This window comes from Cydia splendana, chromosome 11 (genome assembly GCF_910591565.1).
Source record: "Cydia splendana chromosome 11, ilCydSple1.2, whole genome shotgun sequence".
Lineage (NCBI taxonomy): Eukaryota > Metazoa > Arthropoda > Insecta > Lepidoptera > Tortricidae > Cydia > Cydia splendana.
The window spans coordinates 6,695,221-6,719,844 of NC_085970.1; the positions used below are offsets into that span (position 1 = coordinate 6,695,221).

The 24,624-nt window shown below is 38.1% G+C and overlaps 2 protein-coding genes across 2 annotated transcripts; both read left to right on the forward strand.

Moving 5' to 3' along the window:
- The first annotated feature begins 8,133 nt into the window (after nt 1-8,133).
- On the forward strand, nt 8,134-14,495 carry LOC134794763 (carboxypeptidase B-like). The gene is made up of 6 exons (XM_063766546.1): nt 8,134-8,237; nt 9,352-9,561; nt 12,386-12,488; nt 12,714-12,836; nt 13,232-13,420; nt 13,885-14,495. The coding sequence occupies exons 1-6, from the start codon at nt 8,155-8,157 to the stop codon at nt 14,488-14,490; spliced, it is 1,314 nt and encodes a 437-aa protein (XP_063622616.1). The 5' UTR covers nt 8,134-8,154; the 3' UTR covers nt 14,491-14,495.
- Nucleotides 14,496-18,250: 3,755 nt separating this feature from the next.
- LOC134795021 (carboxypeptidase B-like) lies at nt 18,251-22,547 on the forward strand. The gene is made up of 5 exons (XM_063766870.1): nt 18,251-18,368; nt 18,752-18,961; nt 20,635-20,740; nt 21,387-21,698; nt 21,923-22,547. The coding sequence occupies exons 1-5, from the start codon at nt 18,304-18,306 to the stop codon at nt 22,514-22,516; spliced, it is 1,287 nt and encodes a 428-aa protein (XP_063622940.1). The 5' UTR covers nt 18,251-18,303; the 3' UTR covers nt 22,517-22,547.
- Nucleotides 22,548-24,624: the final 2,077 nt, after the last annotated feature.

The window sequence follows — 24,624 nt, forward strand, 5'->3', positions numbered from 1 at the left end:
ACGGTTCGTCTAAATTATCTAAATATGCGCAGTAGGTACTGTTCATGGTATAATAATATACTCCGCCTGGTACTCCATTCCCGTCTTTTCTAGGTCACCTAACTGACACGGGCCTACGTCATCATGCGACAGCGCTAAAGTCCATTCCAATAGAACTTGCAAAGTATGTAAACAAACCGCCATATTGAAATTGTCTCTGAATGATGAATTTGCTAGTGATGGGCAAGAGTCTTACTTAGTCCTTTACTTAAGGCCGTAACACACTATTGCACTGCATCACGAACTTGGTGCGTCGCATCCATAATCCACTCATTTTTTCGTTGCCGGCAATAATAAGCAATATCAGAATCCGTGTAAGGTAGCAATAAGTCGTCGTTCCAAGATAAATAAATAATATCCAGATCACATTAATGCAAAACAAAATCCGTAAATCAGGCCAAGTCGTTAGAAAATTCAATAACAAAGAAGTAAGATACGCGTACATGCCAAGAAAAACAGTGAACGAGTAAAATAATATTGAAACCGTCAATCATTCAACAGTCATTATTTTGTCAAATGTAGGGTAGATTTTTATTTATGAACAGTCCAAAACAACCAGTTATAATTTTCCGTAGTTTAAAAATGGTGCGAAAGAATGGAAAAGGTTATTTAAAAAAAAGGAATTAAAACGATTAATCTGAGTTTACATATTTATTGAAATTTAAAATTGTCAAACTACCGCGTAGTGTATATAACCGCGTTGGCAGGTACAGACCGTGAGTCGCGTAGTGTGTAGCGGCTTTACGAGTATATCACCAACTTTAGTCACAACACTACCCATCATAGACAATTGTAGAATATAAAAGAAACAAAAACGTCATTACATCAGGGCCTAATAACCTAACTTATGAAACCATTTTAAACTTTTAATGAAATATCCAAGATACAGTTATATATTGTTGTATTTTACGGTAACGACCGCTTTAATAGTGTATAGTGTATGTGTTTCAATGGTGTTTGATGAGATTATGTGAAAATTCAAGGAGAAACAGTGACAAAACAAAGTTACGTGCTTTGTTGACAAAGTTAGCAAGTTCTATTGGAATGGACTTTATATGATAATATGCGATAGCGCTATATATAGCGGCCATGTTGTTGTGACGTAGGCCCGTGTCACTCTGGGAATGGAAGACCATGTTTTATTAGACTATGGTACTGTTGTCGATATTGCCACTATTTTAGTAATAATTATTTAAATGTATTTAATAAATAGTAACTTATTCGAGAGATGATTCACGTGGAATTTAGCTTGGTTGGTTAACTTTACAGGTTTTCCTTTATAAAGTGAATTATATATCTATTTAAATTCGTTATATTAATAATAGCGGTAAGCACGTAAAACGAATAGAGTTAAGTAATAGAAACAACAAACATTGAACAGACATTCTGTACAGAATAGTTCTCTTTTAGAACAATGTTGGCACAGTTGCAGGACAAGGAGAAATTTCCGATTAACCTGGCGCTGTTCTCAACGCTGGACGAGCATGGGCCTCAAGCCAACTAGTTTTATACATAGTGGAAATTATACATATATTAGGTGGACTGACTACACTTTATTCATATTTTATTAAGGTTTTACTCCACCTAGGAGGTATAGGGTAATTGCGTCAGTTTACCGTCCAGTGTCAGTTTCCGTTCACTTGACGGTTTCATTTTTAATTTGCTTCTTCCAATTTTTTTTATGTAGATAGGTACATTGTTTACATATTAAGGATTGCAAGAAGTCCAAATTTGTGGAGCAATGAAGGTTTATAACTATTCAAATTTCGTCAAGTGGACGAAAACTAGAGCCGCACGAATACTAGCGCAATGACCCTACTACGGGATGACGACGAGAAACTCTTGTAGGAAATATAAACAGTTAGAGATACTTTAAGACAAGTCATTTAATCAAAATTCAATGATACCTAAGACTAAGAATAAACTTATGCATAGGTAAATAAAATTAACTTAAAAATACTTACTTACTTAAAGTGGAAGGACTTTCCTCACACGGTTCCTCTTTTCCCACCTGACCTTATGCATAGAATTTGATTGTAGATTATTATAACTACATTACTGATGTTACATATCGGGGGCTTAATGCCAACATCGAAGATCGTCTATCTCCTTCTCTATTGCTCTAGCCTTAACGAGGGACTGAGGTAAGGTGCAGGGGGTAATTTAAACTAATCGAAATATTTTCCATGTTTTACATTATTAACTATATAGAATTATAGACTCACACACAATACACACAAAACATCTTTATCGCTATCTGGACATACATTTTTTTTAAATCTACGTATTTTAAAAGGAACCTATCAAACGGGACATGTCGGCTCCGTTGGGCCTCTACATTATATGAGTTTCAATAAATGTTATACTACTTAAATGTTATACGTGCTTTGATCTGGACATACATATATGGCACTCTTGTTAATAATGTAAAACATGGAAGATATTTCGATTAGTTTAAATTACCCCGCAGCCTAAATTACACCTTACACAGTTTTTTTTGTTAATTCCAGTTTTCGAAAGTTGCGGTTAGCCTCCTGTACGGATATGATGTCTACGTGACAGCGTGATAAAACGGTGTCCGTCACTTTCTACCCCATGGTGTTAAAAAGTGACAGTTATTTTATCACGTGGATAAAGCCATCCATAACACGCCGGCTGGTGTACACAGACCAAAGCTCGGTAAACCTTAAGAATAGTATCCTTGACTTTCTGCGCACGTATTTTGACTTTGAAAAAAGAAACGCAACGGTCACGGCATTTGAAATAGGTTCGGTGTCGATAGAATCGATAGTTGCTTCTCTATTTGTAGTTTTAGAGGAAGAGAGAAAACGAATTTTGGTCGGTGATACGGTTTTTAAACTTTCAATGAGATCGTGTAGGCTACATACACGTACCTAGTGCTGGGATTTACCTAGACTATGGTTACATAAAAGTTCGAATCGGACCAATATCTTTATGTTGAATGAATCTTTTAAAGCTAGAATTCTACCTAGATAAAAAACGCGTCATAAAATATGTATCGGGCAGTATGCCAAATATCCTCGAAGGCTCAATCTTCATTTATTATCAATGTACAGTCGCCATCAGATATATCGGAGCGGCCGAGGTGCTCAAAATATCTGAACACGCACTCCAACACCTTGACAATAGACGCGTGTTCAGATATTTGTGAGCACCTTGTAGCGTTAGTAGCATTACTTTTATGGCGTTGCTTTTTCAAACAAATGAACCTGAATACCTTACAGATGTATAGGTAATGCATAATCGTTTTCTATCGTATTTTCTCGGAAATGTTCGTATTTGTCATGCTACTTCAGTCAACCTCAGTACTTTTTGTACCGAGACTGACTGAAATAGCAAGACACGTTCGTACGTTTTCGTGAAAATACGATGAAAAATAATTATGCGCTACATCTGTACTGCAAATTCTTCTTTCTTTTGTGTGAAGTTATAGTGCACTGCACGCACCGTATTTGTAGTTTCAACCAGGGCTCGGAACCAGTTTTTTTTTTCAATCCCGAAATAGCCCAATATTTTGAATTATTTTATGCTCTTTAATTAGGACTGAATCATGTTAGTTAACAACTTCTATGTCTTTCCCATCACGGAACAATGGTGTTCCGGACCTTTGGGAGGCGTGCGCGGAGCCGAAGCCAACACGTAGAGGCCCTTTTGACATTTTAATGAAATAGGTACACCGAGCGGATGCTGCCCTTACCCGTGTCATGGGACGCACGCAGAGGCAGCACCCGCCAGGGTGTAAGGGCTATTAAGAGTTGATGGAATCTAAAATGAACTAGGTTATTGGGTGAAAGCGATGGACTAAGTACTGAGCTATGGGGTAAAAAACCGGATGCCTGCCTAATAAAACGGTATGCAATTTTATTTCCGGCAGACGGTGACTCGCCCTCACAAGATGGGCCCCCACAAAAAGCGACATCTAGGATGGCTCAAGGGCAACACAACTTCTTATTATTAGATTATCCCAGTAAAAATTAAATAATAAACCAAAGAACGAAAAAGAACGTAATAATACCGGTAATTTTTGTATGAAGAAAAAACCGGTTCCGAGCCTTGGTTTCAACAGTACTTAGTGTCATTTTTACCGACTTTCCCCTTCCCTTTTGTCCAGCGTACACCGCACGTCCGGTTCTGGGCAATATGCACTTCTCCCCCTCCCCCCTTAAACGCGGAGGCATTTGCTGGATTCCCATTTATTATTACCTGGGAGAAAACAATTCTCTGTTTGTACCTACTTTCTGTCGATTTTGTAGTTGGGTTATTTTTCGAATGGACATTAATGGATTTTTTAAGTAGGCTAGAATTTTTAGTGTAGGAAGAATCAATCAATCTTTGGGTAATATGGCTCCATCGATACTGTCGATGATTTCGCCAACGTCAAAGTGGATCCCACGTGGGATCGAATTAATATTATTTGTAATAAATAAACTTCAGCTCAGTGTTGGCCGAAAGTTAATGCGAATTGAAAATGTTGGCCATTAACCATTATAAATTGAACCTTAAACCGTAACGGACGATTACAGTTTACGATTCAATTTATAATGGTTAATGGCCAGCGTTTTCAATTTGGATTAACTTTCGGCCAACACTGCTTCAGCCAGTGTACGGTTGATAAAATTATGGCCTCTGGGGCTCTAGCCAGCCACGGTTAGAGGTAGAAATACCAAATGCTCGTAGAGCACGACGTTGTTCGGTAGTTGGGTTTTGAGGTTCTTGTAAGGCGATAGCTGGACGTTACAAGGACCCGCGTGGGCTACCCGGCGGTGACGCCAGAATGGTGGTTAAACGCGTTTCATGATTAATTTTTCATTATCTGCACATTTCCACATTAATTTACTACATAATACGCTATCAATATTACACTTTAAACAACATTAATGAGCAAAAACAAAGAAATGAATCACGAGGCGATGTTACCAATATGGCGGTCGACGAATAACCCCTCAAACCTCAAAGTGTAGGAAGAAAACTTTTTCACTCGAAGGGCAGGCTGACACATGTCAAAAAGTAATTACAGGGTTGTGACAATGCAAATTAGAAACGATATTTTACGATTCTCGATTAAATCTGCAAAGGCCATATAATCCATTCTATTGGTGATGAATTATATTTTTAAATAAACACAATTGGTCGTGACTAAAACGATTTGATAATACGAGCAATCGCAAAATGTCACAAGATATTTCGTACACACTCGTTAGTTCGGGGTTCGAAATCGCCACATCTGGCTTTGAAGCTGAATATGCCTTACCGCTCGACAGTCAGCACTCGTTCCTCTATCTAGGGAACGTGCATAAACTGTAGGCGGCAGCACAGGAGTCTGTATATTGGCGCGAAGTGTAAATGTCAAGTTTATGCTTCCAATGTAGCCCACAAGATGGATGAATCTACTATGCTCAAGAAAACGTATTCAGGCCACAAGATGGCAGACCCTCCAACGCGCACGGATATCATAGCTCTCTAGAGGATTCAGGTAAGCTGTAGATCCAATTCGATCCCCAATTAAATACCGCCCCACGATGTTAACTACTACATAAACTTTATTCCAAAGGCATAAGATCCACCAATGGTCAGCAAGTTTGAACAACGGCATTAGCTGAACGAGCAATTAGCCGATCGGGGATTAAAGCGGCTAAAGGGGGCTAAAAGATTCCGATACCGGCTTGCTGCAACGATGCACCTAAATTCATCGGAAAGTTCTTCGGGATCCACATTAGCATTTGGGGCCAAGAAAACGGAACGTAGGGGTGGCGGGTGTCGATAACTTGCTATCGATAAATACTTTTTCACCACACCAGCTCGGAAAGGCTTACTTTGCACTTCAAAAACTGGTAGCAAAGTTGCATTTTATTCACATGTGAGGCAAAGTAATCAAATGCAAATTTTGAGTTGTTTTCTTATGTTTGCTGGTAGAATTGACTTTTAAATGATGATTTTGGATGATAAATATTTCATTGGGTAATCATTTGGATTTGATTTGGTTTGATTTTGTTTGATATTTTACATTTCATATTTGCTTGAAAAATTTTGTGTCTCACTCGGGGGCAAATATTGTTTAACCCTCGTGCTTTGAAACCCTCGCAACGCTCAAGAATCCATTTTTCGAACCACTCGCTACGCTCGTGGTTCAATTTTGGAATCTTTCGCTTGCTCGAGCGGTTAAACAACAACTTTGCCCCCGAGTGAAACAAATAACTATTAGGTACTAATAATTAAGAATAAATAAGTTCGCGATTGTACTACAACATTATATGTACAGTCGCCATCAGATATATCGGAGCGGCCAAGGTGTTCACAATATCTGAACACGCGCTCTAACGCCCTGACAATAGAGGCCTGTTCCGATATTTGTGAGCACCTTGGCCGCTCCGATATATCTGATGGCGACTGTACCTAATATCTGCTGTAACCAATATTATTTCAGATAATTAAGTGTTTATAACCTTCACCTTTAATTTAATATAGTACATATTACTCGTATGTTTGCATGATCATATAGAAATATAGAATCTTAACACTGGCGTTATTGTGATAGATTAGCTAGTCACATTAGTGTAGACTTGTAGAGCATTAGTTCATAGATAAATTTTATATTTCCTAATAGTGTTTATTACATACTTAGTTTTATTGCTTACTTTATGTTAATAATATAAAAATACTACGGTGAAAAGCAAGGGAGAGTACCTACAGACTGTGAAATACAGGCAATTTCTGGTTTACTTAAATCGAAAGAAAAGACGGTGCTTTTTGTAGTACTTGCAGAAATTAATTTTAAATTGAAAATCTCTTACACAAAGACACTGAACTATTGAAAAGGCTCGCAAGATTATGTATCAGTATTTTTAAATAATACAACTCGGAGGATTTCTAGACGAGGAAAATAAACCGACATAAATACAATACCTACAATCAAAATACTCTTAATTGCATATAGGGGAGTGTGCTCAGAGCATAAAAAGGTCAACCACGGCGTTGCATGAACAAGAGATTTTCTATGGCAGGAATGGTCCTTAGGACCCAAGGATGGGTTTAAGAAGTGGAGCCACCGAGATTTTTGATGCAGGTTTGCGGGGGTTTTTAAGCGTCTGCGACGTTTGAGGTTAATAATTCTTTAAGTTTAGGTTCAAGTCAAGTTTAGTATCATTTTCAACTAAATCAAAGATGTAGACATAGATTTCATCCAAATCGGTTCAGCGTTTATTGATTTCCCATAGGTCCTACCTAATACATAATCCTATACCTTACCTTTAATTTTTAAGGGATTTTCTTTGGAATAAAAACTATCCTATGTTCTTCCCCGGGACTCAAACTATCTCTATACCAAATTTTATCTAAATCGGTTCAGCGGTTATTGAATCCCCATACAAATTTCCACGTCCCTTTTTACACCCTTTAGGTATTATTTTTGAGATTAAAAGTATCCTATGTTCTTCCTTGGGGCTCAAACCATATCTATACCAAATTTCAACTAAATTGGTTCAGCAGTTTAAGCATGAAGAGGAATAAAGAAAAAGTACTTTTTTCATATTTTATGTGTTTTTACTTCGGAATAGTGCCGGAATGATATCATAAAACGCCGTCGTTTAGGGCTTCCACCCTCGACTAATATAAGAAAACAGAAACACAAGCAGAGGTAAAGGACAAGGTGACTTATCTATAGGTAACTCACCTTGTCTATAGATAAGTCACCTTGTCCTTTACCTCTAATACCTTTTAACGAGCAATTCTTGTTTATTTATATATTTCGGGGATCTCAGAAACGGCTCTAACGATTTCGATGAAATTTGCTATATGAGGGTTTTCGGGGGCGATAAATCGATCTACCTAGGTACCTATATTATCTCTGGGAAAACGCGCATTTTTCAGTTTTTATATGTTTCCCGAGAAAAGCTCGGTCTCCCAGATATTCATTTATTATCTCGGAAAAAACAAAATTTGAAGAATTTAATATCCTAATATTATAATTCGATAACAAAATGCACGTAAACAAATTTTTATCTGAAATTGATTCACCAGCTTATAATCAAAACCGCTTATCAAATAAAAATAGATGAGCCGAAATTAACAAATCAGTTCAAAACTGGTAGCCAATAGATGAAGGCCAAAATGAATAAAATCCTATTGGTGTTGTGTTTGGCCTTCTGTTCTGTTTTGGCCAAGAACGAAATTTATGATGGGTGAGTAAACAAAGATAGATATCAATTTTGAAAAAATAAACATTTAAGAGTCCTTCTAAAACCCAAGCTAAGTTTGCAAAGATTTTGTACATAACAACGGTCACTACTACGTAGAACATCTGGAATTTGATTGATGGTACACCCACACTCTGTCACTTGCGAATTTGGTGTAGACTTAACTTGGTCTGACTCTAAAGTATTTTTATCTGGCGTAATATTTAAGTATACATATATAAATATGATTGATGTATCCTTTTTTGCAGTAACGTATCTGTTCTATTTTAAAATATCACTAACAGAACCTTAAAATTAATATTTTGACCTTTATCTGACTTTTGTATAATCAATTAATCTTTTGTTAAAGTAGGTACCCAAAAGAAAGGACCCAAATGTTGTAAAGAAGCCTCCAATAAGTATGTGAGGACCATTTTGCTCACAGAGACAAACAAAAACTTTTGCCTCTCATTATTTGTATCAGAGCGACTATTTTGAATACTGAAGACGCTGGTTCGATTCCATGCTCCACCTTTGTCACTTCTACTTAAGTACCTATATGACATTTATATTAATTTATAACATGTGTTGACACCCTCGCGCCGTCCCACCTTCCGGGCACCAGCAGAGATCCTGTCATGCCGCGTCCATGGCAGAAGACCTCAAACGCCGCAAATATGCCACCCTTGGCAGTAGTTATATTTTTGAGGCGTTTGGGATCGAAACGCTGGGGCCGTGGGGGCCAAGCGCGCGCCGTATATACAGGGCCTTAGCGGAGCGCCTTATAGATGCCGCAGGGGACCAGAGGGCTGGCCTGTATTTTGCTCAACGCGTTAGTATTGCCATACAACGTGGCAATGCGGCCCGCCTTCTGGGCACACTGCCCATCGGCAGTGACTTGGGGGACGTTTTTTATTTATAGGCGTTTTATTTTAAGTTTATTTAGTTTAGAGATAGTTTGTATTATTTTTTTTAAGCTAATTTAATGTTTTATATTTATAGTGTTGTAATAAATCTTTCTCTCTCTATTGAAAAAAGTACATATATGAATATGACCATATTATGACCTCTGATGTCGACTGTTTTCACCAATTCAACATTTATAACATACATTTTCCAGCCATGCCCTCTACCAAATCGATCTTCAAACAGCAGAGCAAGGATCTTTCTTTGCCGAGTTGGAGCATCGTCTGAACCTGGACGTCTGGGCCCATGGTGGCCTGGGTGACCCTGCGACCGTCCTGGTACCGAAGGCAGCTCGGTCTCTGCTGCAGGATGGCTTGGGAGCTGCTGGAATTGGCTACAGACTTGCGGTAGAAAATGTCAAAGAGTAAGTAACTTGTCGCTTGTTATCTTCAAGAGATCGATCTCCAAACCGAAGAGCAAGGATCTTTCCTTGCCGAGTTGGAGCATCGTCTGAACCTGGACGTCTGGGCCCATGGTGGCCAGGGTATCTCTGCGACCGTCCTGGTACCGAAGGCAGCTCGGTCTCTGCTGCAGGATGCCTTGGAAGCTGCTGGAATTGGCTACAGACTTGCGGTAGAAAATGTTAAAGAGTAAGTAACTTTATAAGAGTAGTATGTATAAGAAATTGTATGAAGATGTGGTTATTGACTGTGTATTAAAACAGGTAAAAAACAAAGTAATTATATCTGTCATCTAAATATACCTAATGATGATTATGACGACCACGATTATAAAAAATAGGTATAATTAATCCGAGTAAATCGGTAATTTATCAGTTTAAATTTGACGATTCATTTTATGATAAGATAATAAAGGTCACATTCCCATAATATTTATCTGTTGTATGCATATTCTTGGTATGAAATAATATACCTACCTACTGCCATAAAAAATGGGTACAGAGACTTTACATAAGGCTACAAATATAATGACCACCAAAAAATACTTTGGTACCCTAAATAAAAAAATCATGCTTACCAAAAAAAAATACTGAACACCAAAAAAATAAGGCCTAAAAATACAAAAGTACCACCATTTTAATTACGACTGCACTTCAAATTGTATTCAAATACCAAATATATTGAATGATCACCAAAAATCATTAATGATCACCAAATCTTGAAGACCAAATTAATGCGATATTTTCACCTAAATAAACCACTATGATTACCAAAAAATGTATACATATTACCAAATAAAGTAAACTGATGCCAAAATTACTAGCCCCTCCCGCTCAACCCCCCGTACCCCGCACCGCATACCTACCTTACCTAATCTACTTTTCTAGTAGCATTTCGGTATGCTACTAGAAAAGTAAGTCAAACTGCTATCAGTTAAGTGGGTTAGGTTAGCACTGCGATGCCACCCTTACAGAAACGAAATGGTACTAGAAAAGTAGGTTAGGTTAGGTTTGAACTGCGACCTTTACAGAAACGAAATGCTACTATACAAGTGGGTTAGGTTAGGTTAGAACTGCGATCCTCACAGAACCGAAATGCTACTAAAAAATTGGGTTAGGTTAGGTTTGAACTGCGCCCCATACAGAACCAAACTGCTATCAGAAAAGTGGGTTAGGTTAGGTTTGAACTGCAACCCTTACAGAAACCAAATGCTACTAGAAAAATGGGTTAGGTTAGGTTTGAACTGCGACCCTTACAGAAAAGAAATGCTACTAGAAAAGTGGGTTAGATTAGGTTTGAACTGCGACCCTTACAGAAAAGAAATGCTACTAGAAAAGTGGGATAGGTTAGGTTTGAACTGAGACTCTAACAGAAAAGAAATGCTACTAGAAAAGTGGGGTAGGTTAGGTTTGAACTGCGACCCTTGCAGAAAAGAAATGCTACTAGAAAAGTGGGTTAGGTTAGGTTTGAACTGCGACCCATACAGAAACGAAATGCTACTAGAAAAGTGGGTTAGGTTAGGTTTGAACTGCGAACCTTGCAGAAAAGAACTGCTACTAGAAAAGTGGGTTAGGTTAGGTTTGAACTGCGACCCTTGCAGAAAAGAAATGCTACTAGAAAAGTGGGTTAGGTTAGGTTTGAACTGCGACTCTTACAGAAACGAAATGCTACTAGAAAAGTGGGTTAGGTTAGGTTAGAACTGCGACTGTTACAGAAATAAAATACTACTAGAATAAGGTGACGAAGCGGATTAATTAATTTAATAGGATAACGATAATTATATTAAATATTTGCATATTTTTAATTAAAATGTGGTTACAATTTTGGTGGTCATTTACTATTTTTGGGTTTACAATGATTATTTTGGAGTCATTTGCTTTAATATGATATCAAGATTTAAAAATTTGGTTATAATTTTACATTAAAATGGAGTTCTAATTTTGGTGGTCATTTACTATTTTTGGGTTTACAATGATTATTTTGGTGTCATTTTCTTTAATAGGATAGCAAGATGTAAAAATTTGGTTATCATTTCACATTAAAATGGGGTTTGAAATTTGGTAATCATTTAGTATTTTTGGGTTAATACTGATTAGTTTGGTGTCATTTCCTTTAAAAGGATAGTAAAGTGTAGTAAAATTGGTAATCATTTTACATTAAAATGGTGTTATAATTTTGGTGATCATTCATTATTTTAGGGTGGTAAAATATATTTTTTTGGTATTAAATTTTACTAAATCTGGTGATCAGTTAAATAGCAGCCTTTACATAAATGTATCTACACAAATGGCATCCCACACCAGCACCTGTCCCATTTTACATGGGATTAGTCGTGAGTTGAATTGGTAGTAGGTAGATATGTTACTCAAACACAAAAAAACTTTATTATTTACCTACTATTTAAATAACAATAAACTTAAATCTCGCACACACACACGCGCGCATTATGCGCGCACACAGACACACACATACGCACGCACGCACGCACGCACGCACCCTTTTTCATTCCTTTTTTCTTTCTTTGAATTTCATAATTTCCTTATTTCCTATTAGATAAGTTTTTCTTAACCTTTAGCCTACGAATTACGAATTCGGCTGCCACGTCACAGGCATAGCCTAGTGTGGGGCCACAGGATATTGATATTTGTTAACAAGGTTTTTTCTTTCAAATAAATATTATTCTTATTCGTATTCTAATTCACGATCATATCATTACATTCACATTTTAGTTAAATGATGAATTATAGAGTAAAATAACATTATTTCAAACCTTTAACACACTTACAGGGAATTGGACTTGGAAGAGAAACTATTGTCTGAAGCGGCAGCCAAAAGCAACAGGACTAGTAGATTTGGCCTACCCTTTGACACAATCCATAGATATGCTGCTGTAAGTATTAAACACTTTATTAAACGCAGTAGTGATAGTAACATAAATAAAGAGGAATTGTTGTGCAATTACAGTAATTTAACAAAGACAGTTAAAAAATAACAAAATCTTGCCATTATTAACCGAGAAATCAAGATGTGAAGCAGAAATGTCTTTTTAGCCAAATAACGACCTTTTAAGGTAGTAGGTACTTTCATTTATGTACTTAATATGTTTTTATTTTAGGTTGACGCTTACCTAGTCGAGCTTGCAAGTAGGTATCCTAATCTCGTAACAGTGGTGTCTGCAGGAAGAAGCTTTGAAGGTCGTGATATCAAATATTTGAAGATCTCCACCACAAACTTCCAGGTAAATTGTTTTTATTTTTCTTCTTCAGTCGGTCCCTCAATGCTGAGGATCGTGACATGTCCTTCTGTTGAAGACCCTCCATAGACTTCTATTTATCTAATAGGACAAAGGTATGGCGCCATCGCTCGAAAAGATGGCACCATAACTTTGGCCTATACTCGAGTAGATGGCGACACTTTTTGACATTTAACAAATTTAACACATATCAGTGAAAGAATAAGGATCAAAGTCAAATGGCGTTCTAAAAGTTTTAATCATCTGTGGAAAGATGGCAGTAAATGTACTGACTACATACTTTGACAATATTTCTCTAGTCTAAATTCTCTTTGAGTGTGAGTACAAAATTTAATTTAACAATACGCCTCTATTTAAATTTTCTTTGCTATTAATTACAGGACAGGAGCAAACCCATAGTCTATATGCAATCTCTGCTCCATGCTCGTGAATGGGTCACACTGCCTGCCACTCTATACGCCATAGAGAAACTGGTGATTGACGTTCAGGAGCAGGATCTTTTGCAAAACATTGACTGGATTATCCTGCCAATCGCCAATCCTGATGGATATGAGTTCACCCACACAAGCGTTAGTAATTGTCTTATTATTCCAAAAACATTTATTTTCGTGAAATATACATAGACACAAGAAGCGCTGGTGGCCTAGTAGCGGCAAGAGCGTGCTACTTGCAATCCGGAGGTCGTGGGTTCAAACCCCGGCTCGTTCCAATGAGTTTTTCGTGAAGGAAATATCTTGAGGAAACCGGACTAATCCCAATAAGGCCTAGTTTACCCTCTGGGTTGGAAGATCAGATGGCACTCGCTTTCGTAAAAACTAGTGCCTACGTCAATTCCTGGGATTAGTTGTCAAGCGGACCCCAGGATCCCATGGGCCGTGGCAAAATGCTGGGACAACGCGAGGAGGATGATGATACATGGAAGTCAAATCGGTAGCTCTTATTAGTTCTAGATGACCTGTACGCAAGATCACACTGATTAAATGAAAGTCTTCATTTACTGCCGATGATATTCAAGTACAATTTTGTGTTCTAGAGTCGTTATTGGCGCAAGAACCGTGCAACAGGCTACATGATCGGAAACTGGTGCTCCGGTGTCGATCTGAACCGGAACTTCGGCTTCCAATGGTCCGAAGCATCCAGTGCCTCCGTATGCTCGGAAACTTTCCACGGCAGCAGCGCCTTCTCCGAACCTGAGGCGGCCATCATCAGGGATATTACCTTGGCTTATGGCGACAGGATTGAGCTGTTCTTAGACATCCATAGTTTTGGAAGCTGGATGCTGTATGGCTACGGCGATGGTCAATTGCCCCCGAATGGACTAATCATTCATATGGTTGGCGTTAGGATGGCTCAAGCTATTGACGCCGTCAAATGGCCATCGAACAGAAACTACGTAGTTGGGAACAGTGCTTTACTCCTATATCCCGCTTCTGGGACTACTTCAGATTATGCCCAGTCTCTTGGCATTCCTCTAGCTTATACCTATGAGCTGCCAGCGTATAGGAATAATTACAGTACGCTGAACGGGTTTCTGGTTGACCCTGATTTTATAGAGCAGGCTGGATTTGAGACGTGGCAGGGTATCAAGGAAGGAGCCAGATACGCGGCCGACAGTTATAGGGCGAGGAATAAGAAATAATCTATGTTATAATAAATGATGAAATCATTATTTTATTTATTTATTCCTCTGCACATACAACAACAATGCAGTCCTATTTATTAACTAACCTTATTTACAACTTCGTGATACATTTACTACTATTTTACTATAAATCTCCAAAGAGAAAACAAAGAAAAAGATAATCCAGAGAGGTCTACATCAGGGAGAGACAGATAGATAGTTTTGAAACTGTTTTTAGGGTTCCGTACCCTGGTACAATGCCTCAGTGGCCTATTTTAGATTTAAGCTAGTTACTAATTTCGTTTAGTAGTACCACTTTATATATATTGTATGTAAATAAATGATTTCTAAAGTTATAAGATGACAAATGTAAAAGAGCTAGCTTAAGCCTATTTACAGAATAAACGTTTTGATTTTGATTTTTGATTTAAGGGTATTAAAAACGGGACCCTATTAGGTACTAAGACACCACTGTCCGTCATGAACCGTGATAGCTAGACAGTTGAAATTTTCATAGATGATGTATTTCTGTTGCCGCTATAACAACAAATACTAAAAAGTACGGAACCCTAGGTGGGCGAGTCCGACTCGCACTTGTCAGGTTTTATTTTAATACCTAACTAATCCGTTTGGCGTATAAATCATAAATCAAACTTCCAAGTTTGGATATATTTTGCAGCCGCGTTCTTGAAAAGATTTCCATAACAATAATTGGTTACATAGGTACCTAACTAAGTAGTAGTATTAAAATGACAGCCTTAGAACGGTTGTTTGTTTACCTTAAAATCTCACGGCCTGAATTCGAATCCTGTAAAACACAGGTAAGAAAAGACCATATTTTCCCATCTCGCCGAAATAAAATTTATACCAGCCTTAGTTTACTCAAAGAACGCGAGTGTTAAGGTAGGTACCTCACGATAAATTCTTGTAACTCGAACCCAAATTATCTGAAAAGCATTAAGAACGAAATTGGTGTATCGATCAGACATTTTTGTAGATAATAATTTGTTGTTACGGCTTTGAATGTGATATCGCAAATATTGTGGATTTAAGGTGATTTGGTGAAAAATACGAGGTTTGAACCGACTGCAAAGTAGGAACGCCTATTGGTTTAAGGAATATATAATTTTTATTCGGTATAACATCCGTCTATGGACAGTACAGGCACAAACTATGTTGTATTTTTCTATTTTTTTAAGACAAAATAATTTATTTACATACAAGATATATACAGTGTAGTTTATTTAGTAGTACACTAAACGAAATGAATAACTATTAGCTTAAATCTAAAATAGGCCCCTGCGGCATTGTACCAGGGATGCTGGCGGCATTTCCTCGCTGTATCGCAATGCTGATACTTTTTCTATTTTTGATTTCTAGGTCTGCAGCTATACAGTCCTGGCCTAGAATTTGCAGAGGTCTCCCTGCAATATACTAAGTTATTAAGTTTTATATATTAAGTTTATTATGTGTAATCAATTGTGTATTTGTTTACTAAAGTCATCTTAAGGTCGATGTGCAATAAAGACATTTTCATCTTTATCTTAAGCTACGTTATCAAATGTTATCTGCCAAATATCGCCGTCTTAATGTACCGTTCGGTTTAGGCCATACCAGCATTACTGCAGCAGTACTGCAGCGCGACATTACTCTGGACTGCGTCGCTGCAGGAAACGTCAAAAAAACATTTTATAGAGATGGAAACAATATAATTATATTCAGGTCAGCTACAGGTTTCGTTACAAAAAAATAAGTACAGCGGTAAAATCTGCAACAGGCTTGGAGATAGGTACCTGCATATATTACTTCTGGCCGAAGGGTGTCGTGTTTCGGAGCCCCGGCTTCGCACGGCTGAACCTAAACAATTTATACACGTAAACCTTCTTCAAGAATCACTTTATTGATAGGTGTAAACCGCATGAAAGTCCATTTAGTAGTTTTTGTGTTTATCGCGAACATACATACACACAAACAGATAGGCGCGGCGGGGGACTTTGTTTTATAAGGTGTAGTGATGATTTGATTTGACATTTAGTCGGCAGCATTAGGGTACAGTCACCAGCAATAGTATGTTACTCTTCAAAGGTCGCAAAAATATGTGACACGCTTTTATGGCTCTACAAATAAGATCGTGTCAGATATTTTTGCGGCCTTTGTTGTGTAACATATTATTGCAGGTGACTGTACTAAAGCACAATTGCAGCGCAACATTATAGCCAATGTCGGAAATGTCAAAATCGATGTTGCTGTCCGGATTTTTGACATTTGGGGCATCAATGCAGTCTGCTATACTAGACATACCTAATATAACACAGATATGCTCGGGTCGGCACGATAACGACCTAAGATTGTAAACTTATCTATATCTTTCGGGTTATTTCGGAAAATTTTAAAATATATAGGTACATTAGATGTTGATTCTGTTTTGTAGACATTAGGTACAAACCCTGAGGTTACTGCTAGCTGTAGTTCTCTTGTTTGTTTTGGTACTTATATACCAACTTGCCAAGCACGAGAAATATGAGGTATGTTAAACGTCAATTCTAAATCTCGAAAAATAATTGACGATTTTCTGTGATATTACTGATATTACTTCTTTTTAAAATAGTTAGTACCGATAGCCGCACTGAAAGCCGCAGAGTCCCTGTACCACCTAAGTGATTTCTGGTTCTCTTATCCACAAAATCTTCTATTGTGAACGGGGATAAACAGAGCATGGTCTGATATGCTTTTGGCCGGATTTATCTTAAATTAGCTGTCATTGATTGGAATGTTTAATGATCGATGGACTGATTAAATACAAATCAATATATTAGTCAATCCATATGTGTCATTAATTAAAAGATAGCGATGCAAAGATCATGACGAATAGCCAGTTATCAACTACTTACACTTGCGTATTTTCCTGATTATAATCTGTATAAAGATATCGGAATTGATTTAAGACGCTATGTCGTTGATTAGATAGATATAATCCTAGCAACGTCATTCAATAATATTTGGAAACATTGGTTACCTACGTATTTCCTGTGGGATTGCCATTTGCGCATTTTATGAAACTTTTGCTACTAGTAGAACTAATGGTACCTTGCGAGACACAGGGCCACACTCATAATAGTCCGCTTGCAGTCTCTGGTCCTGTCGGGCGGCCTGCCGTCCTAGGCATTGGCTAGGCATTAGTGTACAGTCGTTATTGAACGACTAATACGACTATACACTAAAGCGACTGTTGCCTGCCGGCAATGGCTTGCTGCCACCTCTGCGACTACACACCAGCAGTTGAGAGTCCGCCGTTTCCCACCGTAGCTCCCTCCCCTTCCGCCTTCGCAGACCTTAACATCTACCTGTCCGATCTCTACCTTATATTAAACTAGCGACCCGCGCCGGCTTCGCACGGATTTAACCAAAACCTTAACAAATTATACACCTAAACCTTCCTCAAAAATCACTCTATTGACAAGTAAAAACCGCATGAAAATCCGTTCAGTAGTTTTAGAGTTTATCGTGCATACACACAAACAGACAGACGCGGCGGGGGACTTTGTTTTATAAGGATGTACTGATAATTCAAAGGATGAAAAACAACAAGTAGCGAAACTCCCGCGAGCGAAGTCGCAGCCGCAATAACTAGTAAAATGTTATCAAATGAAAAAAGGATCCTACTCTACGTGCCTACGTGCAAAAGAGAGAGGAGTCGGTGAGGTGATCGCCGAATAGGTGGAGATTGGAAGATAACGACCTAAGATTGTAAACTTATCCATATCTTTCGACTTATCTTTCGAACTTTGCCAGTATATAGACCGCGATTCTCTTTTGTACACAGTCGACACAATGAGGTTACTGGCCGTGGTTCTGTTGTTCGCTTTGGCATATGCCAAGCACGAGAAATATGAGGGGTAAGTTAACTTCTGTATAGGTACTGATAAAAATATACCTATACCGTGTATAATTCTTTAGCTGACCCTGTCATATAATTAACACAAAACCGGGTCAATTATAAATTAAATTCTTTTTTTGTACCAGGCGGTATTTTTTTTAAATTTCTTTGTAGAGTCTGTGCGGACAGATAGCCGTCGTGGAATGTATTGGACCCTATACAAACTACGACCCTTCTCTTTCCGCACAGACTCTAAGCGTGTTTCAATGTCCAATGAGGAGGCATCCAAAAAGAAAAACCTCAAAGAAGAAATTCGAAAATTATTAAGTATATAAAATTATAATCTAACAAAAAAGCCAACTACATAGATCATTTCGGAATCCTAATACCTTTCCATCACAGATGGAAGTCCTACTACGTGGGACCAGCGTCCGCTGAACAGCTGAAGGCCCTCGGACCGTTCCTCGACCAGTACTCCGTCGATGTCCTGAGTCACCCCATCGTCCAACGCGAGGGCGTTGTTCTGGTGGCTCCGAAACATCAGGCCGGCTTCACCAAGGCTTTAGAAGACTTGGCTATCGACTACAAGGTGCATGCTGAGAATGTTAAAGCGTAAGTAGATTTAGGAATGTTTTCATATTTTTTTTAGTTAACCTAGTTTAGTGTCCCACTGCTGGGGTAAGGCCTCCCCTCCTTCCCTCCAGTCAACCCTGTCGTTTGTACTTTCCCGCCAATCCACATAAAATGCGTTCAAGTCGTCCCGCAATCTCCTTTTCGGTCTGCCTGAACCCGGCCTGCACCATCGATGGTGTTCCGTGGTAACCATTTTGGTCCACCTTTCAGGGTGCATGCGGCAGACAAGTCCCGCCCAGTCCCACATATAAAGCGTTTTAATAAAGTAGGGTGATACTGTTGATATGGTGGTAGGTGTCAAGAATTACCTTAGGTATCCAATGGCGCTTGGCCAAACCACTGCATCTTGAGTCGGGTCCGACCTACAATAAGAGAGTAATATTATCCTTCCTACAGTTTCAGGGGACGTAGCCACGACAATCGTTTTTCAACAAACGCCAATCGAAAAGTAAGAATGCTATCGCGATAATAGATGCGCCGAGAACCCACGTCATCATATCCATACGTTATTTAAGTTTCTATTGGCGTTATTTTTAAAGAATTTTCACTTGGCTATCCCCCAGTTTTTGTAACGAATACACGACAACACTTCGTTTGCGCGTGTAACTGGCGCGTACATAATTTTCACCTAAAATCGGGATAATCAAACTAGACAATGGCTTTTCCACCTTTACTGATATCACCGACCTTATCAATTATGAGGATGTCAATACGACAATCTCTTTAAATAAGTACCAACACCATTTAACTGAATGCACGTCTAAATACTTAGGAGGTGACAGATATCAATCTGCCGTCCTACTTATATGTACCTACCTCCTTAACCTTCTAGAGTCTGTGCCCAAAGAGAAGAGTCGTAGAATGTATTGGTTCCCTATATTCCATGACTCTTCTGTTTCCGCACAGACTCTACCTACTTGTAATATTATAAACATCAAAGTCTGTTGTTGTTGTCTGTTGTTGTTGTTGTTGTTGTTGTTGTTGTTGTTGTTGTTGTTGTTGTTGTTGTTGTTGTTGTTGTTGTTGTTGTTGTTGTTGTTGTTGTTGTTTATATATGTATAAATGGTTGTATGTTTGTTCTTTGCTTCTTCACGCTAAAATAGCTGAACTGGTTCAACTCATAGCTTATAACCCATATTTCGATATAGAATACTTTGTATCCCCAAAATCATCACTTAGGGCGAAATAGGGGCCAAAAAATACGTGATATTATTGATTGGTAATACGTGACATTTTCAATTCATCTATACAAGATAATACCGACGTCAAATGTTTACCTACTTGCACGTATGTTATCGATGTTTTTAATTATCTTTTCGCTTTTATTAATGACGTTGGTTAGATTATAATATAAAACTAATCAACTTACTGATTAATTTATTGTTTTGTTTTGCATACCTACTATATATAATTTACCTACAGTATGTTGAACTGAGTGTCTAGAATCTGCTTCTACCTTAGAGTGGTTAAAAGCTTACACCTAGATCAGTAATAGTGACTCTAAGCCTAAGCAAACATCACAGTAGTAAGTTTTCAAAGAATTAGGCGTACCTACTAAGTATCTACTGTATGTGTTTGCGATTGAAGCCACAACTTTTTAAATGCCTTGCAATCTAGTTTGCATCATTCAATTACATTTATTATTTTTGCAGTGCCTTGGACCACGACGATACACTGATTGCGGCTAAGAAGGCACGCGACTTCATGAGGAATGGCGGAAAAAATCTACCTTATGACAACTATCAGTCTTTAGAAGCGGTATGTTCAAAATATAAATAATAACCTATTTATAAGTACGTCTAAATAATAATGAAGATATAAAAAACAAACCGATATCAAGTAAATACGAGATGAACTTTAGGCACTCAACTTAGAAGACGGGGTTTACGTATTAAAAGTTAGATTATCTCAGGATAAATCTAGAATAACTATTTTATTTTTAATGGCATACCATGATGCAAATCAATCAGTCTTATATAAGTATAGTACCTATCCAATAAACCTTGTCGTTGTCAACCACACTTATAACTTCAAATATTCTGATTTTTAATCTATAACTGTTCAGTACCTAAGAGAAATTCTCGTTGAAGGTTTTTTCATCGGTATTTTTCCAACTTCAAGTTTTTAAACAATCATTTAATATATGTTAGCTTTGTAACGACGATGATGCCTGGTTTTCCTCATTAAAAGAAAAACGCATGAGACGCCACGAGCAGGCCTCCAACCCCCGCCCACCAGGGGGAGCATACACCTGCTGCGTGTGTGGCCGAGGGATCCTCTCTCGTATAGGGCTTTACAGCTACGAACGCAAGTGTCGTAACCAGGATGCTGCTTAAAACATCTGACACAGATGATAAAGGCCTATTATTATTGTTAAAATACCTACTTATTCAATTTTTTTCAGATCGACGCTTACGTCATCGACATTGCAGCTCGATTCCCTGATACCGTCACCTTGGTCCACCCCGCAAATTCCTTCGAAGGCCGCCCCATCTACTACCTGAAGATTTCCACCACAAACTTCCAAGATGAGAGAAAACCCGTGATCTTCATTGATGGCGGTATTCATGCGAGGGAGTGGGTCTCCCCACCTTCGGTTACCTGGATGATTCATAAGTTGACTGAAGACGTGACTGAGCCTGACCTTCTGGAGAACTTTGACTGGATCATCCTGCCTGTGGTCAATCCTGACGGATATGCTTACACCTTCTCATCGGTAAGTGTAACTTAAATTAGTTCTTCATTTCGTTTGCTTGATTTTTAGTGTTCTGTGCAAAACCTTGTTCACGGAACACTTATGGGATCACTTCGGTCTTGTTTACTTTGACCTTAGTACGCAGTCTTCGACGATCATCATGCATAAGCGTAGTTCTGGTCTGTAGTCAAATTATATTTACTTTCAAAAATGAGACCCTTAATGGTGATGACTGTCATTTACAGGACCGTTTCTGGCGCAAAACTCGCTCAACTGACAGCCACGCCTGGAGCTTCTTATGTCCTGGAGTAGACGGCAACCGCAACTATGACTTCTTCTGGGGCACCGTTGGCACCAGCGCTTCACCTTGCGGAGACACATACGGCGGGAGCCAAGCCTTCTCCGAGATCGAAACCAGAGTAGTCAGAGACCTGCTTCATGAATACCTTCACCGCATGGCTTTATACTTGACCATGCATAGTTATGGTAGCATGATCCTCTACGGATGGGGTCATGATGGATCTCTATCTCCTAACGCTTTAGCTCTTCATACTGTTGGTGTCAATATGGCTACCGCTATCGATGGCCGTAAACTGCCTAACTTCCCTAACTATATCGTCGGCAACGCAGTCTTGGTGCTGTGGTATGGCGCGTCTGGTGCCTCTGAGGACTATGCGCATCTGATCGGTGTCCCGTTGTCTTACACTTATGAGTTGCCAGGTCTCCAGGGTGGTTTCGAAGGGTTCCACCTGGATCCTATCTACATCGAGCAGGTCGCCCGCGAGACGTGGGAGGGTATTATCGTGGGAGCCAGGAGAGCAGGAGAGTTGTTTAGATGAAGGATTTTTTATTAAATATTTTTATGCTATTGAGACTTGTATTTTTTTAATAAAGATTTTTTTTTAGTTTGTTTTTGTCCTTTTGTGTCTTTGGCAGAAAGTATATATAATATATTAAAATGATTTAGACAAAGCACTAAACAACCAAAAGATTTTAAGGATTTAAAAACTAAGCAACGTGATGGAAAAACAAATTACTTGGGTGGAGTCTGGGTTGAGTAAGGTAAACGTACTAGTGCTCGACATGCTAATGCCCAATAGATGACACCTTGCCGTCAACTCTATTGACAATAACTTAAGTTTCAAGATGACACGTACTGGGACCGCGTCGAGCACCAGTACGTTTACCTTATTCGATAGCACAGATGGTTAAAATCAAATCAATTTTTTGTGTATTTTTCGTTTTATTTAAGATTTTTGTTTAATAGCGGGTTTCTAAAAGTCTGTAAGTTGTGCATTAGATGTATGTATGTGTTTAAAATATTCATACAAATATTGATATAAACTGGTCTTATGATTCATATGGTTAATTTTTATATATTTTGAATCTCACGTAGCCAATTGTTCAGCCAATAATTGCTGACGTAGACATTGTTTTGGGAATTAAATTTTTATTGGCATAACATACCTTAAAAATAAGCTAAATATAGACCAAAAAATTAATTAACACTAACAAACATAAATTAAACATTGTCGATAGTTTAAAACTATCGACGTGTTGATACCTTTGGCAGAAACCGATCCCATCCCTCGGCATTCTCGCAAACGCGAATAGAATACTCAGAATTGGAAATTGATCCCGCACTGAAAAGTTTCCGGTGATGAGGAAAATTCCAATTAAATCCATGCACCCGACCTAAGAATATGGAAATCCGTTAAGAAACCAAACTTTAGTAATTAAAGGACGAGGTTTATTTATTGTCCCGGCTGCTTTGTTTAGTTTTCCCACAGAGAATATATAGTATAGAGGGCTATTGCCATAGTAAATTTTGTAGTCACAGTAAATTTCCTGGCATCTATCGACACACCATTAAAACTAAAAATGAAAATGTAAAAACTATCAATGACTTTGACTCATGTTCTTTCACTGATATGAGTGATATGTGTTAAAATTGTTAAATATCAAGCGGCGCGTCACGTCATCAACGCCTTCTAGCCGAGTATAGGCCAAAGATGTGGTGCCATCTATTCGAGAATGACTTTTTCTTGATTTCATTTTCCTTAGATTTGGTTTTCCGGACTTCTCGGGTAGATAAACTATGTATTAATTAAGCTTTTAGGAAATGGCCTTGTTAGTTTCAGAGATAGGTACATTACTTACACATTTTTTTTGACATTTTTTCATTATGACGCGTTTTTGAACTTTTTGATCACGATAATTAATGCAATGGATTAAGGTGAAATGTCGGTAGTATTCGGCGACTCGGAGGGTAATTTCAGAAGTGATGATGCAACACCTAATATTACCCAGCCAGTGTTGAGTAGATCTGTACGGGTAAACGCAGAATACAGATTAATGTTGGTTACATTTTCGGACTTTACCCAAAAGGCTTGGGTAATACTAGTTATACCAGGGTAAACTTGAGTTTAATTAACGTAACAGAATCGTGAAGAATCAAATAATTGGTAACGTCATTATATTCAATTTTTATTTATACAATCACTGAACGCTGATATTTTGATTTCAAATTATTCTAAAAGAAAATCTTTACTTTCTGATTGCGGAGTTTCCAAATTGAATAAAAATGGAATCCTCATCGACGAGACGCTGTCTCTCAACGCGAGGTATGCCTAAGCCGGCTTGTGGTATTTTCGATTCCATTTTTTATAACCTCTAAAATAATGTTTAAACCTAAATCATTTAATCTAAAAGACGTGGTTTATTAGTTTTTGCATTTGTGTATTGTATTAGTGGCAAGAAGTCTGTCTTGTTTTGTTTTAACGTTTTTATTTATCATGCAAATTTCTCAAATGAATAAAAGGTAAAGGAAGAGCGCCGCCACCCAATAGTAGGAACGTCTGTAGGGGTGGCACAGCTATTCTCGTAAATAAAAATTTACAGGTCAAGCAAATACAGTTTGAGTCGAAATTACCCTCAGATTATTATT